Genomic DNA, 22,732 nt, shown 5'->3' on the forward strand with positions numbered 1-22,732 from the left:
GTCGAACTGAGCCGATCGGCCAGCGGCATGGAGGAGGAGGTTGTCGGTGGGTGCAACGTTCAGGCGGCCGATCGAACGGTGCCTTCGACACTCATAGGCGGTCAGGCAGCGGCCTCCGAGGGCGACAGGAAACGGGAGCAAGAGAAACTCTCCGGGGTGGTGAAGAATGTCCACAGAAAGCTGCGCAAGAAATATCGAGAAGGTGAGAAAGGGGGCGGGTAGGCGGGTGAGCCATTGGGGCCCCGCTCGGTAAGCCCGAGGAGCCGGAGCCGGCGCCGGCATCGCCTGGGGCTCACGGCGGGCAGAGGAGAGGAGCCAGCTGTAACCGGGCCCTTGCCCTCTGCAGCACACCCGGCTGTGTTTATATCTTTACTTCTTGCTGCAGTTCTATTATGTCGCCGCTCTCCAATCCTGTCTCTATTAAAACACTGCTGATGTGATTGTTTTGAAGAAATCGCAACTTTTTGCAAGCGATTTATTTTAATATACTTGACCATCTTTACACCTTTCAATTTACTTTCCCAGTAAACATTTTCACAGCGTAGCACCGATACAAAAGACCTTTGTTATATCGGCAATACATTTATACTGTAAGTTTTTGAAATACTTATATTCAAGTAGTGTGTAAATCATTTATCTTTGTCATTGTCTTTGACTTTACGGCTAGGAATAATTGAACATTAATCGGCAAAAAAAAATCTTACAGTCTTGGGGATTTGTTATGGTGAGGTCTGGAAATGAATGCTCCCCCCTGCTTAATCTTCCAGCAAAGTGGAATATGTGGGTGGGGGGAGACTGAAGGAAAAATACTTTTTATAAGACGGGAATTGGTAATTTAGGTAAAAAAGAATGCACAGAGAAGGTGAGGCGTATCAGCGACTTCAGATGTTTTTGATCCTTTATGACTTCCAGGGTATCCCTGTAGAATGTGTGTGAGCTGTGCTTCAAACTGAAGCATCTTGAGCATATTTGTGTTGTTTGCTTTACATAAGCAGTTTTACGAGACCTTCTGAGGTTAGTGATTCAGTAGCTATGTGTTTTCTTTTAAACATCAAAACATAAACTGCATGTAGATGTGTAATATATACACAGTATACCGTTTTTGTTTCCAATGTTGAAATAGAATACTGTTGTATTCATATTGCAATAAATACTGCTGCTTGGGATGTTGATTTTTTACATTTTTTAATAATTGTGTAAGTTGTCAACCTCACAATAGATATATCTGCAATATCATGGAATTGTCTCAGAACAGAAGACCCTTTGAATTGCTTATCAAATCTCTGCTATATATTAGTAATATCCCAATGCAGCAATATTTCCCAAGCAAAGCAGTGGTCAAGAGTTTGTAGCTTGTGAAAAACTGACAGATTGTTGTTTACCACAGCAGAATGTGGTGAAAATGGGAGACATTCTCCCCAACATCAAGACTTGGGATTTTTTGCAGTGGAAACTTCTTTTTTTCCCCACATTAGGTGACAGTTCATTGGGATACCAGAGCCCAGTAATGATGGGGGTCATCAGTTTGGCTTTGTGTCCAATTGCTTTAAACAAATTCTCATCGGTAGAATGTCAAGAGTGCTAAATAGTTTTGGAATTTGCCGATCCGATGTGACTCAAATAGCTGAAGTGCCATAAGGTTATTAAATAACTTTTAAATTTAGTTTGAAGTATTTACATAAAGAAACTGCACAAAAGGCAAAGGTTTAAGTCGAAGTTTTTTTGAGCCTGTGGTTTCATATGACATGGAATTGTCACCAGAGCACTTGGGCTGCTCTGACCAATGGATTGTTCGGTTTAAGTGCCTAATGCCTAATGCCAAATGCCAGATCCCTGAAAGAAGCACTGGTCTTGGCTCAGGGTTTCCCAACCTGGGGTCCACAGGCCCCTTGCTTAATGGTATTGGTCCTTGGCATAAAAAAGTTGGGAGCACAGAAAACATATTTCAAGATTCAAGGGTATTTTTGAAGTTCCCTTGAAAACATTGCATATCTTTTCTATCTGATGGAAATCCTAAACCATGACTCCTCAGAATGGAGGAGGAGCTTCCAGGCGTTCAGATATCTGTGAACCTATGTACAGTGCAAACTGAACAATGCACAGTATCACAAATAATCAACACATCTTTCCTGTCATGCATTGCCTGCTCCATCTTTGGAAAAGTCTGTGCATCCTTTAGTAGGACTTCTAAATCACCTCAAAAGCAAGTGCAAATAACCTAATGGATTGGCTAAGAAGTAGATGCAATGAAAAGTTAATTTAGACTGCTAAACTAGCTGCAAAACTTGCAAGACTTAAGAAGGGACTAGTTTATAAAGAACTTAAATATACACCAGTCTAGTGATTTCTGTTGATTGCAGGGTAGCAAAATTAAATATTGAATCCTAGGTGTATAGTTTATCCCTGCCAGCAACCTCTGAATTTCTGTGATGTTAAGTTACTCCAAAATTGTAGTCAGTTTCAGGGAACAATGATGGTGAATGTTGATAATTGCACCATTAATACAAAGCCAAGGCCAATAATACTGTAACAAGTTATATAGCACAGAATAATAGCAATTGACCAGAATCAGAATAACCTAGTAAAAAAAAAGTGCTTTTTAATTATTGACTTTGTTTTTAGGGATCATTCTAGAGTGTAGGAGAATGAGGGGAGATTTGATAAGAGGTATGTAATATTTAGAGGGGTATAGATAGCATAAATGCAAGCAGACTTTTTCCACTGAGGGTGGTTGAGACTAGAACTGGAGGTCATGGATTAAGGGTGAAAGGTGAAATGTTTAATCATATAACCGTATAACAATTACAGCACTGAAACAGGCCATCTCGGCCCTTCTAGTCTGTGCCAAACTCTTACTCTCACCTAGTCCCACTGACTTGCACTCAGCGCATAACCATCCATTCATTTCCTGTCCATATAGCTATCGAATTTAACTTTAAATGACAACATCGAACCTGCCTCAACCACTTCTGCTGGAAGCTCGTTCCACACAGCTACCACTCTCTGAGTAAAGAAGTTCCCCCTCATGCCCTTTTTTTGCCCTTTAACTCTCAACTCATGTCCTTTTGTTTGAATCTCACCCATTCTCAATGGAAAAAGCCTATCCACGTCAACTCTATCACTCCCCCTCGTAATTTTAAATACCTTTATTAAGTCCCCCCTCAACTTTCTATGCTCTAAAGAATAAAGACCCAACTTGTTCAACCTTTCTCTGTAACTTAGGTGATGAAACCCAGGTAACATTCTAGTAAATCTTCTCTGTGCTCTCTCAATTTTGTTGACATCTTTCCTATAATTCGGTGACCAGAACTGTACACAATACTCCAAATTTGGCCTTACCAATGCCTTGTACAATTTCAACATTCCATCCCAACTCCTATACTCAATGCTCTGATTTATAAAGGCCAGCATACCAAAAGCTTTCTTCACCATCCTATCCACATGAGATTCCACCTTCAGGGAACTATGCACCATTATTCCTAGATCCCTCTGTTCTGCATTCTTCAATGCCCTACCAAAATGTAGCACCTCACATTTATCAGCATTAAACTCTATCTGCCATCTTTCAGCCCACTCTTCTAACGGGACTAAATCTCTCTGCAAGCTTTGAAAACCTACTTCGTTATCCACAGCTCCAGCTATCTTAGTATCATCTGCATATTTACTAATCCAATTTACCACCCTCTCATCCAGATCATTAATATGTATGACATACAACATTATCCACCAGGGATAAGGAGTTTAAGGGGAACATGAGAGAGAACTTATTCACTCAGAGGGTGGTGAGAGTGTGGAACAAGCTGCCAGTGGAAGTGGTTGATGTGGGTTTCATTTCATCATTTAAGAGAAGGTTAGATAAGTATAGGCAGGACTAAGCAGAGTAGTAGTTTGGTATGGTCCAGATGGGCTGAAGGGCCTGTTTCTGTGCTGTAGTACTCGATGACTCTATGGGTTATTTAATTTTCTATAAAATTAGAGCCTTCAAAAATTTATATATTACTCTAGTGATCACTTAATCTTGCTAACAATACAGAAGATTTGACTACTGACGTCTCTTTAGCCAAATGTTTTGAGGCATAATTTGTTACCCTATTAGATCTGTAACATGTTTGTCTTGAGTTTACGGAAGTAGAATTGTGTTGCTGTTAAGTAAACAACTTAGGTTGGTGTTGGTGTCTCACACTGTAGCGTCAAAGGAGAAGTTCCTTGGTGTCAGCTGTGGTTCCTGTTGTGTCTTAAAGTTCAAAGTAAGTTTATTATCCAAGTACACATATGTCACCCTGAGATTCATTTTCTTGTGGGCATACACAGTAAGTACAAAGGAACACAATAGAATCAATGAAGGACAGCACCCAAATAGGACGGACAAACAACCAATGTGCAAAAGACAACAAACTGTGTAAGTATGAGGGCGAGAGAGGAAAAAAATAGTAATAAATAATTAAACAAACAATAAATCCTGAACGTGAGATAAAGAGTCCTTGAAAGTAAGTCCATAGTTTATGGAAACAGTTCAGTGTTGAGTTAAGTGAAGCTGAGTGAAGTTATTCCCTTCTGGTTCAAGAGCCTGATGGTTGAGAGGTAATAACTGTTCCTGACCCTGGTGGTGCAGGTTCTGAGGCTCCTGTACCTTCTTCCTGATGGCAGCAGTGAGAAGAGAGCATGGTCTGGGTGGTGGGGCTCTTGACAGTAGGTGCTGTTTTCCTGTGATTGCGCTCTGTGTAGATGTGCTCAGTTGTGGGGAAGGCTTTGCCCTTTGTGGTCTTAACCTCATATATATTTAAGAGCATGAGGAGAAACTGGCTGATCCTTCACTGTTGTATTAAAGAAATCACTGTTTCAGATTAGATATTAAACCAATTCCCCATCTCCCCTTTCTGGCAGATGTGAAAAATTCCACGCCAAATTTGAAAGTTACCCCAGAGTCTCATCATTATTTATCGTACAACCACACAAAAGTAAAATAGATTATTTAATCATTATTACGTTGCTATCTGTGAATGCTTGCTCTGTGCAAATTAACTACTGTGTTTCCTTTATTGAAACAATGAATGCACTTCAGAAATACTTGGCTGAAAACTGTCTTTGGAACATCTTGGGACAGGGGATGGTGCAAGTGTTTTGTTGAATGGAATTAAAGTAAGTGTGGTTTATAGAATCATATAGTACCAAAGGAAGTTCTTAGGCCCATTATGTCTTGCAGTTATTTGAAAGACTTATCCCTTCCCATTGCTCTACAGTTTTCTTCATGCTTTTATCCAGTTTGCTTTGAAATTTACTATTAAATTTAAATCTGCTTTAATACACTCCAGGGACTGTAAACGTCATAGAAGTCACTTAATAAATTTTACTACTCATGTATAAAAGATAATGAGTTTTAAATCTCTCATTAAGACTTCTCCATTCACTGTCATTAAGATTCTTCTGCAGATAAAGAATTTTTATAAGTGTTGTAAATCTGAATAGAAAATGCTGAAAATACGTCAGTCTGATCCTCAATAAAAAAAATTTGATCCTGTGAAAGTGTTACGTGTATATTTTGTTTGTGAATAACTCTAATTCATATAAGAATAGATCTGATCAACGCTGCTAGACAAAAAACACACTTTTGGGTAAGTTAATTGGAATGACTTGGATTTTTTCCAATATACAGTACTTTCCTGTGAAATGCTGTGTAAGCAGATAATGTTTCTCATGAACTAATACCACCTCCCTTTCACTTACTTCCAAACTGAATTAACATATAATAATAGTTGAAAGATTTACTTGACAAAACAATTATAACAGCCATGAAAGGTACTCACTACCACTCTTGCAACCTTTAAAGACTCACAAACAACATTTTGTTTTGGTAATTGGTTTACTAATGTACCATTTACCAAGATGCAGTGAAAAGCTTTTAACTGCATGCCTTTCAAACAGAATATTCAAAACACTAGTATGTTGAGGTGGTACATCAGGCATTAAAAACAACACAGGATTTACATTTAGAATTATAGAGAAAGTGCAGTGGAGGACGATCCAGAACTAGATTGAGAGATCAAGCATTTATTTTGTAAGGTGCATGTAAAAATGTTAAAACAGCGGGCTAGAAGCTGACCCTGAGCCTGGTGATAAGCGTTCTCAAGTTTTTGTATCTTCTGCTTGATGAATGGGGTGGGGGTGGAGAAGAGAAAATGACTGGCATATTAATCCCTTGGAACTTAAAAACTCTCAACAATCTCCATCTTGGCGTCATTGATACCTGGGGTCCTCATTGGAGGATCAACAACTTTTAAGTTCCTTGGTGTTATTATTTCAGAGGACTTGTTCTGGGCCCAGCACATAAGTACAATAATGAAGAAAGCATGGCTGCACCTCTACTACTTCAGGAGTTTATGAAGATTCAGCATTACATCTGAAACTTTGACAAACCTCTGTAGACATGGGGTAGAGAGTATATTGATTGGCTGCATCAATCAATGCCTGGTATGGAAACCCCAATGCCCTTGAATGGAAAATGCTACAGAAAGTAGTGAATACGGCCCAGTCTATCATGGGTAAAGCCCTCCCAACCATTGAGCACACCTACATGGAGCGTTGCTACAGGAAAGGAGCATCGATCGGCAGGGACCCCCACCCCCCAGGTCATGCTGTCTTCTTGCTGCTGCCATCAGGAAGGTGGTACAGGTGCCCTAGAACTCACTATCAGGTTCTTGAACCAAAGAGGATAATATCACTGCCCCATCACTGAACTGTTCCCACAAACTATGGACTGTAGTCCTGACAGAGGGTCTCAGCTCAAAACGTCGACTGTACCTTTTCTTATAAATGCTGCCTGGCCTGCTGCGTTCCACCAGCATTTTGTGTATGTTGCTTGAATTTCCAGCATCTGCGGATTTCCTCGTGTTTGCGTTTTTAGACTCACTTTCAAAGACTCTTTGTCTCAAGTACGTGATATTTATTTATTGTTTATGATTATTTACTTATTTTTGTATTTGCACAGTCTTTTGCACACTGGTTGAATGTCCAAATTGGCACAATCTTTCATTGATTCCATTATGGTTATTATTCTATTGATTTATTGAATATGCCCACAAGAAACTGGATCTCAGAGTTGTACATGGTACTATAGATGTACTTTGATAAATTTACTTTGAACTTTGATACAGTTGGATGTGTATTCTGCCCAACTTCCTGATGTCAGTGCCCAGCTGTGGTTTTGCTGACATTGAGGGAGAGATGGTTGTCTTGACACCAGGCCATTAGGCTGTTTATCTCCTTTCAGTACTCTTTCTCATTGTGGTTTGAGATCTGGCCCAGAACAGTTGTGTTATCTGAAAACTTATAAATGGAGTTAGACCAGAAAGTGTCCATGCAGTTGAAATAGTCATCAGAAAAACAACTGCTTGACAAAATCGGCAGATTATGCAACATTTATATAGGGAAATGTACACTCAGAGTTTTGCATTGCGACCCTTCAGCTGTCCATTTCCCACTATAGATGCTGCCTGACTTGCTGAATTCTTCCAGCAGTTTATTTATTTTTGCTCCAGTTTCCACCATCTGCAGTCTCATCTTTGAACCACTTTCATTTTCATGAGCCACAGAGGCATATCTCATAAGCCACTGTAACTATAGTCAAGGTTATATTTATTTATATGTGTTCTTGTATTGTTTTTCTGTTGTTCATTAAGGTTATCCTCTTCCTAGATGCAAGACGACAACCTGAATTTTGAACATTACAAATTGCAAGTAATAGGTAGAAGCATAGTTAGAATTGGCTTACTTAAGTTTCGATATTTCTACAGCATTAAATATTGTGATTCCTGCCAGTCAGTATACTTTGAATTAATGTGCTTGCGGTGTAAAAGTTAGTCAATTGTACAACCATCCCTGTTCTAGTAATCTTATACAGGGATAAATCTTTTTGGATTCCAGACCTAATCAGTTCCCCTCTACCACCACTCTGCTCCGTCTAGCGGAATTAGTCCTTACTCTTAATAATTTCTCCTTTGGCTCCTCCCACTTCCTTCAAACTAAAGGTGTAGCTATGGGCACCCGTATGAGTCCTAGCTATGCCTGCCTTTTTGTTGGCTTTGTGGAACAATCTATGTTCCGTGCCCATTCTGGTATCTGTCCCCCACTTTTCCTTCGCTACATCGACGACTGCATTGGCGCTGCTTCCTGCACGCATGCAGAGCTCATTGACTTTATTAACTTTGCCTCCAGCTTTCACCCTGCCCTCAAGCTTACCTGGTCCATTTCTGACACCTCCCTTCCCTTTCTAGATCTTTCTGTGTCTGTCTCTGGAGACAGCTTATCCACTGATGTCTACTATAAGCCTACTGACTCTCACAGCTATCTGGACTATTCCTCTTCTCACCTTGTCTCTTGCAAAAACGCCATCCCCTTCTCGCAATTCCTCCGTCTCTGCCGCATCTGCTCTCAGGAAACACACATCAAAGTTGCTGGTGAATGCAGCAGGCCAGGCAGCATCTGTAGGAAGAGGTGCAGTCGACGTTTCAGGCCGAGACCCTTCGTCAGGACTAACTGAAGGAAGAGTGAGTAAGGGATTTGAAAGTTGGAGGGGGAGGGGGAGATCCAAAATGATAGGAGAAGACAGGAGGTGGAGGGATGGAGCCAAGAGCTGGACAGGTGATTGGCAAAAGGGGATACGAGAGGATCATGGGACAGGAGGTCCGGGAAGAAAGACAAGGGGGGGGGGACCCAGAGGATGGGCAAGAGGTATATTCAGAGGGACAGAGGGAGAAAAAGGAGAGTGAGAGAAAGAATGTGTGCATAAAAATGAGTAACAGATGGGATACGAGGGGGAGGTGGGGCCTTAGTGGAAGTTAGAGAAGTGGATGTTCATGCCATCAGGTTGGAGACTACCCAGACGGAATATAAGATGTTGTTCCTCCAACTTGAGTGTGGCTTCATCTTTACAGTAGAGGAGGCCGTGGATGGACATGTCAGAATGGGAATGGGATGTGGAATTAAAATGTGTGGCCACTGGGAGATCCTGCTTTCTCTGGCGGACAGAGCGTAGATGTTCAGCAAAGCGGTCTCCCAGTCTGCGTCGGGTCTCGCCAATATATAAAAGGCCACATCGGGAGCACCGGACGCAGTATATCACCCCAGTCGACTCACAGGTGAAGTGTTGCCTCACCTGGAAGGACTGTTTGGGGCCCTGAATGGTGGTAAGGGAGGAAGTGTAAGGGCATGTGTAGCACTTGTTCCGCTTACACGGATAAGTGCCAGGAGGGAGATCAGTGGGGAGGGATGGGGGGGACGAATGGACAAGGGAGTTATGTAGGGAGCGATCCCTGCGGAATGCAGAGAGAGGGGGGGAGGGAAAGATGTGCTTAGTGGTGGGATCCCATTGGAGGTGGCGGAAGTTACGGAGAATAATATGTTGGACCCGGAGGCTGGTGGGGTGGTAGGTGAGGACCAGGGGAACCCTATTCCTAGTGGGGTGGCGGGAGGATGGAGTGAGAGCAGATGTACGTGAAATGGGGGAGATGCGTTTAAGAGCAGAGTTGATAGTGGAGGAAGGGAAGCCCCTTTCTTTAAAAAAGGAAGACATCTCCCTCGTCCTAGAATGAAAAGCCTTATCTTGAGAGCAGATGCGGCGGAGACGGAGGAATTGCGAGAAGGGGATGGCGTTTTTGCAAGAGACAGGGTGAGAAGAGGAATAGTCCAGATAGCTGTGAGAGTCAGTAGGCTTATAGTAGACATCAGTGGATAAGCTGTCTCCAGAGACAGAGACAGAAAGATCTAGAAAGGGGAGGGAGGTGTCAGAAATGGACCAGGTAAACTTGAGGGCAGGGTGAAAGTTGGAGGCAAAGTTAATAAAGTCAACGAGTTCTGCATGCGTGCAGGAAGCAGCGCCAATGCAGTCATCGATGTAGCGAAGGAAAAGTGGGGGACAGATAGCAGAATAGGCACGGAACATAGATTGTTCCACAAAGCCAACAAAAAGGCAGGCATAGCTAGGACCCATACGGGTGCCCATAGCTACGCCTTTAGTTTGGAGGAAGTGGGAGGAGCCAAAGGAGAAATTATTAAGAGTAAGGACTAATTCCGCTAGACGGAGCAGAGTGGTGGTAGAGGGGAACTGATTAGGTCTGGAATCCAAAAAGAAGCGTAGAGCTTTAAGACCTTCCTGATGGGGGTTGGAAGTATATAAGGACTGGACATCCATGGTGAAAATAAAGCGGTGGGGGCCAGGGAACTTAAGGGTGAGGCTTTTCATTCTAGGACGAGGGAGATGTCTTCCTTTTTTAAAGAAAGGGGCTTCCCTTCCTCCACTATCAACTCTGCTCTTAAACGCAACTCCCCCATTTCACGTACATCTGCTCTCACTCCATCCTCCCGCCACCCCACTAGGAATAGGGTTCCCCTGGTCCTCACCTACCACCCCACCAGCCTCCGGGTCCAACATATTATTCTCCGTAACTTCCGCCACCTCCAACGGGATCCCACCACTAAGCACATCTTTCCCATCCCCCCCCCCCGCATTCCGCAGGGATCGCTCCCTACGCAACTCCCTTGTCCATTCGTCCCCCCCATCCCTCCCCACTGATCTCCCTCCTGGCACTTATCCGTGTAAACGGAACAAGTGCTACACATGCCCTTACATTTCCTCCCTTACCACCATTCAGGGCCCCAAACAGTCCTTCCAGGTGAGGCAACACTTCACCTGTGAGTCGACTGGGGTGATATACTGCGTCCGGTGCTCCCGATGTGGCCTTTTATATATTGGCGAGACCCGACACAGACTGGGAGACCGCTTTGCTGAACATCTACGTTCTGTCCGCCAGAGAAAGCAGGATCTCCCAGTGGCCACACATTTTAATTCCACATCCCATTCCCTTTCTGACATGTCTATCCACGGCCTCCTCTACTGTAAAGATGAAGCCACACTCAGGTTGGAGGAACAACACCTTATATTCTGTCTGGGTAGCCTCCAACCTGATGGCATGAACATCGACTTCTCTAACTTCCGCTAATGCCCCACCTCCCCCTCGTACCCCATCTGTTACTTATTTTTATACACACATTCTTTCTCTCACTCTCCTTTTTCTCCCTCTGTCCCTCTGAATATACCCCTTGCCCATCCTCTGGGTTCCCCCCCCCCCTTGTCTTTCTTCCCGGACCTCCTGTCCCATGATCCTCTCGTATCCCTTTTGCCTATCACCTGTCCAGCTCTTGGCTCCATCCCTCCCCCTCCTGTCTTCTATCATTTTGAATCTCCCCCTCCCCCTCCAACTTTCAAATCCCTTACTCACTCTTCCTTCAGTTAGTCCTGATGAAGGGTCTCGGCCTGAAACATCGACTGCACCTCTTCCTAGAGATGCTGCTTGGCCTGCTGCGTTCACCAGCAACTTTTATGTGTGTTGCTTATACAGGGATACAGTCTTTTGGGGTGTATGTAGTCTCCACTGCAGTCTAAAAAGCTTCCACTTTTCATATGTATAATGATGACAAAGAACAAAATGATGTGCATGTGAAGCAATTCTTTTGTCTTAGATAATATATGTAATTTTTTTTAAGATACAGTGGAATCCAGTCAATTGGGGCACATTGAGACCAGTACATTTTAGCTCAATTAAATGGCTGCCCCAATTCACTGAGGTTTCATGGAAATAGATAAAAGGTATAAAAGAGATAAACTACTGTTTAACCGAGTAACGATGTGTGTATTTAAATGAAATACAGAACAAATTAAAACACTACCAATACCACTTCAGTACTATAAAACTGTATTAGTTCCAAATAATTATCAATGGATTCATCTAAGTATGCTGCTGTGTTCTTTTGACTGTAAATGAACAAAATCAGCATAGACACCTAGTGCAGATAATAAACTGCCTTCATATAATGCCTTTCGCAATTCCATCCTCCAAGTCTTCGTTTTTCTTGTAACAGTCAATATGATTGTTAATACCTTAATTCTTCATAGTTCCTTGCTTGTTGAGGTAGTGAAATTATTTCCATTTCACTCCCAGCCATTTCTAGCATCTCCAAGCCTGAATGCTTGAAATCACAGTGAGCAAAGCAGTTCTGAATTATCTTATTGCTTATTTCTTACCAACTATCAGTGACAAAAATCACTGCTATTTGAAACAACACACACAACTGACGCTATTTAACAAGTGTTAGCTCTAAGCACGGTGAAGTGTCTAATGGCCACACAAGTGCACATGACTGACACTAGTTAGAAACTTTGGCAATAGTTTCCTGTTCCGATTAAGCGGCATAGTGTCCCAAATAAACAAAGAAAATCCCAGCTAATTTCTCAATTTTTGTTCTTTCAGAGTTGTCCCAAATAAGTGGCTTCCTTAATTAACTGATGGTCCAATTAACCGGTATTTATTTATTGTATTATCCTTTAAGTTTATAGGTTATCAAGCAAATTCAACACATGCACGTTATATAGAAAGATATCAGCAACACTAGAGAAGCCGAAGCTAAGGTAATTTGTAATCCTAATGATAGCTCAGTTTGAACCCCTAACTAAGGAGAAAATATGTGAACTAAATCTAATGAGCGCGTCTAACCAGACCTTCACAGTTCCTTATTTCTGTTTTGTTATTACACAGCACTTTCTTCCGGCTGCTGTTGCTCAGCCTTGTGATTATACTGTCCAAGAGTTTGTCTTGTGTTACTTTCATTCTACTCTATAGTGGGCAATTAGTTTATTCAACTATGATCTACTTTAAAATTCTTACTTCATCATCACAAGATACTTTGTCGGTTAGATGTTTAGATCATATAAATAACCTAGTTAAAGTAGTCAGTTCAATAGGGCCTAGTCTAAATTAAATAATTTAAAGGCTAGCCTTAGCACTGTGTTTACACCCTTTTCATTTGTGGCAGAGTCCAAAGATACAACATAGGATTCTTTGTCAAACTCAGACTTCCAGGAATGGAATTGAGAGCCATTCATACCTAACCTCAGGACTGCTAAAGAAAAAAACAAATGTTAGGTGTGGATCACTTTTTTTTCAGTGCTTCTATTAAGCTAAAACATGCAATATCTATTTGCATAACTTGCCTTGATCTATGGTTGTTTAGGACCATAGCTTCCTCCTGTATCACTTCACATGTATTGCTTTTAATCCATTTTAATAACAAAAAATGAGAATCTGTGCCAAGCTATACTGGTAACATTGTGTAACAGGAATATTGGGTAACAAACAAGGAAATGATTGTTTGGTGTTGCTTTACATTTAACATTCATTAGGTCCTACTGAAGATGAATTGTAGGAGTCTTTTTCTGATGGTAGAATTTTTTTGTGTGTATTACTTGGCTCTGATCAGCTTTCACCTTTCAATTTCCATTAGTTCAGCAAAAGCTTTATTATGTTCTCTTTTATATATAAAAACAAAGCATATTCAGTGCATACTTGAGCACTAAGTTGTTTGTGTTACAAGATAGAAGAGCATTTGGCCCATCAGGTCTACTCCACTATTTCATCATGGCTGATCCATTTCCACCTCAGCCCCAATCTCCTCCCTTCTCCCTGTATCCCTTCATGCCTTGACTAATCAAGAATCTACCAACCTCTGCTTTAAATATACCCAATGACTTGGCCTCCACAGCTGCCTGTGGCAATAAATTCCACAGATTCACCACTCCCTGGCTAAAGAAATCCTTACTCATCTGTTCTAAATGAGCGCCCCTCTTTTCAAAGACTCTGCCCTCTTGATCTTAGACTCCTTCACCATAGGAAACATCATCTCCATATCTACTCTATCTGGGCCTTTCAGCATTCGATATGTTTCAATAAGATCCTCCCTCATTCTTCTGAATTCCAGTGAGTACAGGCCGAGAGCCATCAAACACTCTTCATATAATAAGCCTTTCAATTCAAATTATGTTCTAATCATTACCTCTTGTTTTGTTTTTGCTTGTGCCTCTTTTACTAATGCTTGATCTTTTATGTTTTTATACCATAAGATTTGAAGTTCTTGCCAACAGCATTTGTAAGAGGATCTTCTCCCCTCAGTTCTCCCTTATCACTATCTCAAAGAAGGCATGCCAGCGGCTCTCCATTAGGAGTTTGAGGAGATTTAGTATGTCACCAAAGGTTCTTGCAAATTTCCACAAATACATGATGGAGAGCATCACTGCCTGGTATGGGGACTTCAGTGTACAGGATTGAAAGAGACTGTGGGGGGTTGAAGACTCAGCCAGCCCTTTTGACCAGTGAGGACACCATCAAAAGGCAGTGCCTTATGGATGGGCATCCATCCATAAAGAGGCTCACCATTTGCAACATGCCCTCTTGTTACTGCCATTGGGGTGCCTGAAGACTCATCCTTAATATTTTAAGAGCAGCTTCTTTTCCTTTGCCATCAGAGTTTTGAATGGTTCATAAACACTATCTCATTACTTGTCTTTTGCATTATTTATTTGTTTTTGTAACATAATCATTTTGCACTCAGTGGTCACTTTATTAGATAAGCCTGTACATCTACCCATGCAAATATCTAATCGGCCGGTCATGTAACAGTAACTCAATGCATAAAACGGTACAGGCATGGTCAAGCGGTTCAGTTATTATTCAGACCCAACATCATAATGGGGAAGAAATGTGATCTAAGTGACTTTGACTGTGGAATGATGTTGGTGCCAGACAGGGTGGTTTGACTATCTCAGAAACTGCTGATCTCTTGGGATTTTCATGCACAACAGTCTAGAGTTTACAGATGATGGTGCGAAAACAGAAGAAAAAATCCAGTTAATGCGGTTCTGTGGCAAAAACGCTTGTTAATGAGAGAGTTCAGAGGATAATGGCCAGACTGGCTCAAGCTGACAGGAAGGCAATGGTAACTCAAATAACTTCATGTTACAGTAGTAACGAGAAAATCTGCAGATGTTGGAAAGCTGATGAAGGGTTTCAGCCCAAAAATCAACTATTTACACTTTTCCATAGATGCTTCCTGGCCTGCTGAGTTCCTCTAACATTTTGTATATGTTACAACAATGGTCTGCAGAAGAGCATCTCTGAACACACAGTATGTTGAATTTTGAAGTGGATGGGCTAGAAGACCACAAACATACACTCAGTAGTTTTATTGGAATTGGGATATTCCAAAGTACATTGGAAACTTGGTTCGGAAAAAGGGAGATATCTACAATAAATATAGGCAGCATGGAGTAAATGAGGTGCTCGAGGAATATAAAGAATGTAAAAAGAATCTTAAGAAAGAAGTTAAAAAACTAAAAGAAGATATGAGATTGCTTTGGCAAGTAAGGTGAAAATAAATCCCAAGGGTTTCTACAGTTATATTAATAGCAAAAGGATAGTGAGGGATAAAATTGGTCCCTTAGAGAATTGGAGTGGACAGCTATGTGTGGAGCCAAAAGAGATGGGGGAGGCTTTGAACAATTTATTTTCTTCGGTATTCACTAAGGAGAAGGATATTGAATTGTGTAAGGTGAGGGAAACAGGGAAGTTATGGAAACTATGATGATTAAAGAAGAGGAAGTACTGGCGCTTTTGAGGAATATAAAAGTGGATAAGTCTCCGGGTCCTGACAGGATAATCCCTAGGACCTTGAGGGAAGTTAGTGTAGAAATAGCAGGGGCTCTGACAGAAATATTTCAAATGTCATTAGAAACGGGGATGGTGCCAGAGGATTGGCGTATTGCTTATGTTGTTCCATTGTTTAAAAAGGGTACGAAGAGTAACCCTAGCAATTATCGGCCTGTGAGTTTGACATCAGTGGTGGGTAAATTGATGGGAAGTATTCTTAGAGATGGTGTATATAATTATCTGGATAGACAGGGTCTGATTAGGAACAGTCAACATGGATTTGTGCGTGGAAGGTCATGTTTGACAAATCTTACTGAATTTTTTGAAGAGGTTACTAGGAAAGTTGACGAGAGTAAAGTGGTGGATGTTGTCTATATGGACTTTAGTAAGGCCTTTGACAAGGTTCCACAGGGAAGGTTCGTTAGGAAGGTTCAATCGTTAGGTATTAATATTGAAGTAGTAAAATGGATTCAGCAGTGGCTGGATGGGTGACGCCAGAGAGTAGTGGTGGATAACTGTTTGTCAGATTGGAGGCCAGTGACTAGTGGTGTGCCTCAGGGATCTGTACTGGGTCTAATGTTGTTTGTCATATACATTAATGATCTGGATGATGGGGTGGTAAAATGGATTAGTAAGTATGCAGATGATACCAAGATAGGTGGAGTTGTGGATAATGAAGTAGGTTTTCAAAGCTTGCAGAGAGATTTAGACCAGTTAGAAGAGTGGGCTGAAAGATGGCAGGTGTACTTCTCTAACTTCCGCTAAGGCCCCACCTCCCTCTCGTACCCCATCTGTTACTCATTTTTATGCACACATTCTTTCTCTCACTGTCCTTTTTCTCCCTCTGTCCCTCCGAATATACCTCTTGCCCATCCTCTGGGTCCCCCCCCCCATCTTTCTTCCCGAACCTCCTGTCCCATGACCCTCTCGTATCCCCTTTTGCCTATCACCTGTCCAGCTCTTGGCTCTATCCCTCCCCCTCCTGTCTTCTCCTATCATTTTGGATCTCCCCCTCCCCCTCCAACTTTCAAATCCCTTACTCACTCTTGCTTCAGTTAGTCCTGACGAAGAGTCTCGGCCTGAAACGTCGACTGCACCTCTTCCTACAGATGCTGCTTGGCCTGCTGCGTTCACCAGCAACTTTGATGTGTGTTGCTTAGATGGAGTTTAATGTTGATAAATGTGAGGTGCTACATTTTGGTAGGACTAATCAAAATAGGACATACATGGTAAATGGTAGGGCATTGAAGAATGCAGTAGAACAGAGGGACCTAGGAATAATGGTGCATCGTTCCCTGAAGATGAAATCTCATGTGGATAGGGTGGTGAAGAAAGCTTTTGGTATGCTGGCCTTTATAAATCAGAGCATTGAGTATAGGAGTTGGGATGTAATGTTAAAATTGTACAAGGCATTGGTAAGGCCAAATTTGGAGTATTGTGTACAGTTCTGGTCACCAGATTATAGGAAAGATGTCAACAAAATAGAGAGAGTACAGAGAAGATTTACTAGAATGTTACCTGGGTTTCATCTCCTAAGTTACAGGGAAAGGTTGAACAAGTTGGGTCTTTATTCTTTGTAGCGTAGAAGGTTGAGGGGGGGACTTGATAGAGGTATTTAAAATTAAGAGGGGGATAGAGTTGACGTGGATAGGCTTTTTCCATTGAGAGTAGGGGAGATTCAAACAAGAGGACATGAGTTGAGAGTTAAAGGGAAAAAGTTTAGGGGTAACATGAGGGGGAACGTCTTTGTTCAGAGAGTGGTAGCTGTGTGGAACGAGCTTCCAGCAGAAGTGGTTGAGGCAAGTTCGATATTGTTATTTAAAGTTAAATTGGATAGCTATATGGACAGGAATGGAATGGAGGGTTATGGGCTGAGTGAAGGTCGGTGGGACTAGGTGAGAGTAAGCATTCAGCACGGACTAGAAGGGCTGAGATGGCCTATTACTGTGCTGTAATTGTTATGTGGTTGTATGGTTATAGTTACTTATATTAGGTACAGGAGGAACTTAATAAAATGGCCACTGAGTATATTTCTCATCTTGCTAAGGAATTGGATTTCATTTCTTACCAAAAGAGCCACACCACCGTCTCTGCCTACCTGCCTGCCTTTTTGATAGGACGTGTAAGTGTAGATATTTAACTCGCAGCTGTGATCTTCTTTCAGCCATGTTCTAACTCAGCTGAGCACATCTACCTTGTTTTGTCAGCTATGCATTCAGTTATAGCCCTTGCAGTCCTGATTTGTTGACTCTGTTCTCAAATTTATCTCCATGTTGTCTGAATTTAAATTCTTACCCCTTTCTGGACATGTCTTTTGTTTTATTCTTGAGAATTCAGTAACCTCTCCTGCACTCTCCTGCCCTTTTACTTTATCCACACTTTTCTAATCTGTTGAACCCATCCCCTTACTAATTAGTTTTAAGACCCTAGATTTCTATTCACAAAATTTTCAAAGGGCATGGGAAGAAATTAGGAGTATGGTGTGGAGGTAAATGATCAGGCATGATTGTATTGAATGATGAACCAGGCTTGAATGGGACATGTTTGCTTACAATTTATATGTTTTAAATATAACTGACAACAATGAGATGAAGACAAGCCATTGAAATTAAAAACCTTGACAGAGTCGTCTCTGCACTATAGATATTTAAATAGTTCAGTTAAGTTCTTAAATTCTTCTGAATCCCCACACCATCAATTTTCATGAAGTCTGGGAAAAATAATAGTGCACATCTATGAAGGAAAAATTGAGAATCCATTATGACTTCCCTTATTCAACTCCTAATTTTCTTTTGACAGTGTGGGGACGTAGGAATCTGAACAATGCCCCATATAATTTAATCCAAATTGTGCAATAATCTTAAACAAAACAGCAAATTCAAAGTGTTATTCCTTTTGTAGGTTTAGATATCATCATAATGGTGTCAATTTATGTGAATTAATAAAACCCCTGAGGTGGAAAAAATAGAGTCAAACACCATTTTAAACTATTTCCCCATGTCCTGCTATCTTTAAAATTGTTCTTTTTTTAATCATAAGACCATAAAGTAAGATACAGGAGCAGAATTGGCCATTTGGCCCATTGAGTCTACTCCATGATGTCATCATGGCTGATCCAATTTTTCTCCTGGCCCCAATCTCCCACCTTCTCCCCTTATCCCATTATGCCCCGACCAATCAAGAATCTATCAACCTCTGCCTTAAATAGACATAAAGACTTGGCTTCCACTGCTGCATCTGGCAAAGAATTCCATAGATTCACCACTCTGTGGCTAAAGGAATTCCTCCTCATCTCCGTTCTAACAGAATACCCCTCTTCTGAGTCTGTGTCTTCTAGCCTTAGACTTTCCCACCATAGGAAGCATCCTGTGAGGCCACAGTTCCTTCAGATATTATTTACATTATTTCTAGTACCCTTATACAAATCACTATTTCGTTGCTGGGCTTAACAGTTGGCAGGTATCCCCAAATGCAGAAGATGTTGAATGGATAAGCATTCATCTTCCGTGGTAGGGAGGTGATAGCTCTGCTTTTGTGATAATTTTTCCAACAAAAATCCACATTTATTAGGTGCCTCATTATCAGCTTTCAGTTCTTTCAAGGAATTGAACAACTGTTTTTATATTTTTATTTATTTCTTTATTGAGATACAGCACAGAATAGGCCCTTCTGGCCCTTTGAGCTGCACCGGCCAGCAAATTAACCCGAGCCTAATCACAGGACAATTTACAGTGACCAATTAACCTACCAATCCATACGTCTTTCCACTGTGGGAGGAAACCAGAGTACCAAGAGGAAACCCACGCGATCACGGGGAGAACTTATAAACTCTTTCCAAGCAGCAGTGGGAATTGAACCTGGGTCGCCTGTAATGTGTTGTGCTATCGTGCCAACTGTCCATTAAAAAAAGGCCTTGAGATCTTGATATTCATGTACAACCAAGTAGAAACAAAATTACTTGAAGTATTACAAAATTCCAATTTATCATTAAATGTTAGAAGAAATTCAAAATTGCCATTTTAATGTTTGATAATCTTGTATCATGTAATTTACAACACATGAAGAAAATAAGTCTCATTATTTTAATTCCAGTTTAATTCAAATGATATTTTGGAAGTCACATAAAGTAAAAAGTTTGTGCCCAAGCTAATTTGTTTTGTCTTCTTCTAAAACACCTTTCCAAGTAGATGTTAACATACTAAACAAAAACATAAGCACAATGAAATATGCCTTTACATGTTCTTATACAAACAGTCTTTCTCTTTCCCTTTTAATTTCATCAGCAACTTACTTAATGCTTTTTGATGTGCAATTTTTGTTTACTACTTGGGAACTTAGTGAGTGGGTGAGGGAGCAATTAGAAAGAAATAAAGTCTCATACTGAGAGAATGGCTTCAGTATATGTTCAAGTTCTAAATGAGATCATCCATTTTAACAAATAAGTTCAAGTTCAGTTTATTGTCAGCAGTCCTCGCAATCCTTTATAGGGGCTTGTGGTCAGATGCCATGCATTTCCCATACCAAATGGTAATGCAGCTGGTTAGGATACTGTCGATGGTGTTCCTGTAAAAATTGGTTAGAATGGGGATAGAGGAGAGGAGTCTCACTCAGCTCAATCTCCTCAGGAAGTGGCGATGCTGCGCTGTGCTTTCTTGACCAAAGTAGTGGTGGTGAGATTGTGCGTTATGTGCACTCCCAAAAACTTGGTGCTCCTAACTCTCTCCATGTAGGAGCCATGTCTGTGCAGTGAGGAGTGGGTCAGCCTGCACTTTCCTAAATTGCACAGTCATTTCTTTGGTCTTGTCCATATTGAGACTCAAGTTGTTGTGCTCGCACCATTCTATCTCCTCTGCATGCTGTCTCATGGTCATTGTTGATGAGGCCAACCACTGTTGTGTCATCAGCAAACTTAATGATTAGGTTTGAACTGGATCTAGCAGTGCAGTCATGCATCAACAGCGTGAACCACAGCGGGCTGAGCACGCAGCACTGGGAAACGCCAGTGCTCAGTGTGATGGGGCTAGAGATGTTGCTGCCAACATGGACTGACTGTGGCCTTACGATCAATAAGTTTAGGATTCAGTTACAGCAAGAGGTGTTGAGGCCCGATGAGGACAGTTTACCCACCAGCTTCTAAGGGATGAACATATTAAATGCCGAGCTGAAGTCGATACACATGTGAGGCAACATTTTCCAGATGGGGCAGGATGGAGTGAAGTGCAGAGGCTATGGTATCATCAGTGGACTGATTTGAGCAATAGGCAAACCAGAAAAGGTCGAATGTAGCAGAAAGATGGGATTTAATGCAATCCATAGCCAGCTGTTCAAAGCACTTCATTATTGTTGAGGTCAGTGCCATTGGACAGTAATCGTTAAGGCAGGTTACCGTTCCTCTCTTGGGCACCGGGACGATGGTGGCTGCCTAGAAGCTTGGAGGGGCTGTGGACTGTTCCAGGCAGATGGTGACGATGTCTGTTAGAAGCTCTGTTAACTGGGCTGCACAGACCTTCAGCACCCGACCAGGTATGTTATCAAGCCCTGCAGCTTTATGTGGGTTGACCCTGGCTAAGGGTTTCCTCACATCAGCTGTGGCCAGACAAAGTACCAACTTCTGCGGTGGGGGGGGGAAAGGGTCCCTCCTCACCAGCACATTATTCTGTACATCACAAGATATAGGAGCAGAATTAGGCCATTTAGTCCATCGAGTCTTCTCCGTCATTTCATCATGGCTGATCTATTTTCCCTCTCTGCTCCAATCTCCTGTCATCCCCCCGTATCCCTTCATGCCCTGACTAATCAAGAATCTGTCAACTTTTTCCTTAAATATACCCAATGACGGCCTCCACAGCTGCCTGTGGCAACGATTCCTTTCATCTCCTGTTCTAAAAGGATACCCCTCTATTCTGAGTCTGTGTCCTCTGTTCTTGGACTACCCCCATCATAGGTAACATCCTCTCTACATCCACTCTATCGAGGCTTTTCACCATTTGATGCATTTCAATTAGGTTACCCCTCATTCTTCTGAATTCCAGTGAGTAAAGGCCCAGTACAGGCATCAAACCGAGTGTAAGATATTCAGCCTATCAGGAAGGGAATGGTTACTGTCATTGATGTTCATGGTGGACCTGTAGTTTGTTATGGTTTGATTGTTCTGCCACATGCGCTTCATGAGTCTGGTGTCATTAAAATGACAGTATATTCTCTTTAAATAATCTTGTTTTGCCTCCTTGATGGTGGGGAAAGTGCAGCTCTTGCTGACCTGAGAGCTGTCTTATCCCTCAATCTGAAGGCAGCATCCTGATCTCTCAGCCGTGCCCGGATCTCTGCTGTCAGCCTCGGCTTCTGATTTGTCCTCACGTAGTTAATGATGGTGACTCCTTTATGTAATTAGTCACAGATCTCACTGATTGACTGATGTTAATATGATGGCCATAGAAAGCTACCTTCCTGAACATGTTCTAGTCAGTGTTTTCAAAACTGTCCTGCAATGCTGAGGTTGCTCCTTCTGGCCAGGTCTTTATCTTCCTTATAATAAACTTAAAACAAACATAAAATAACTTGTGCAGTTCAAATTCATTTCAAAGCATTAATTTAATTAAGTGAAAATGCATCAGGAAAAACGAATCTGATTTTAAGCCAAGTGTCATTCATACAACTACTGTCACCCTTCAGGGTTGAATCTAATCTAGTGAAAGATGCTCCTTCTATCTTTCTTCAGATACACAGGTAAATCAATACTTGGATCTCAAAGTTTCTCCCAGTTCTGAGTGCACAGACCTGAATGAAATGAATGTTTTTATTTATTGTTTCACAATTGCATACAATGTAGCAATAATAATTTCTTTAATGCGTAATGCATTTGGCATGACGAATTTTGTGATATTCTATCATTGTATGTCTTCTGGCTAAATTCAAAGCCACAAATGTGACTCATATCCTGAAAATATGCGTCTATGTCTATCATTGAAAAACTCTTAAGTCCTGCACACTTTTTTGACACCTAATTATAAGGCTGAAGAATGATTAAAATGCTAAATATTAAGATCATCCAATATAACCCAAAGTAGATTAAACAGCTTTTTATTTAGCATAGAATCTAAAACAGGTCTGTAATAAGCAATTATGTGGATCTCTTTAGTGCTGTAACTTCTAAACAATTGTATCTCAACACTATTAACAATATTTTCAAAAGGTTGAAATAC

The 22,732-nt window shown here is 41.4% G+C and overlaps 1 protein-coding gene across 1 annotated transcript in view; it reads left to right on the top strand.

The window, feature by feature from the left end:
- The window catches only part of samtor (S-adenosylmethionine sensor upstream of mTORC1), an 86,593-nt gene continuing 63,861 nt past the window's right edge, over window positions 1-22,732 (top strand). The window contains exon 1 of the mRNA XM_072267613.1: window positions 1-202. Coding sequence (XP_072123714.1) covers window positions 28-202 — 175 coding nt within the window. The 5' untranslated portion in view covers window positions 1-27. The remainder of the gene's footprint in view (window positions 203-22,732) is intronic.

Source organism: Mobula birostris, chromosome 9 (assembly GCF_030028105.1).
Source record: "Mobula birostris isolate sMobBir1 chromosome 9, sMobBir1.hap1, whole genome shotgun sequence".
In the NCBI taxonomy this organism is placed as follows: Eukaryota; Metazoa; Chordata; class Chondrichthyes; order Myliobatiformes; family Myliobatidae; genus Mobula; species Mobula birostris.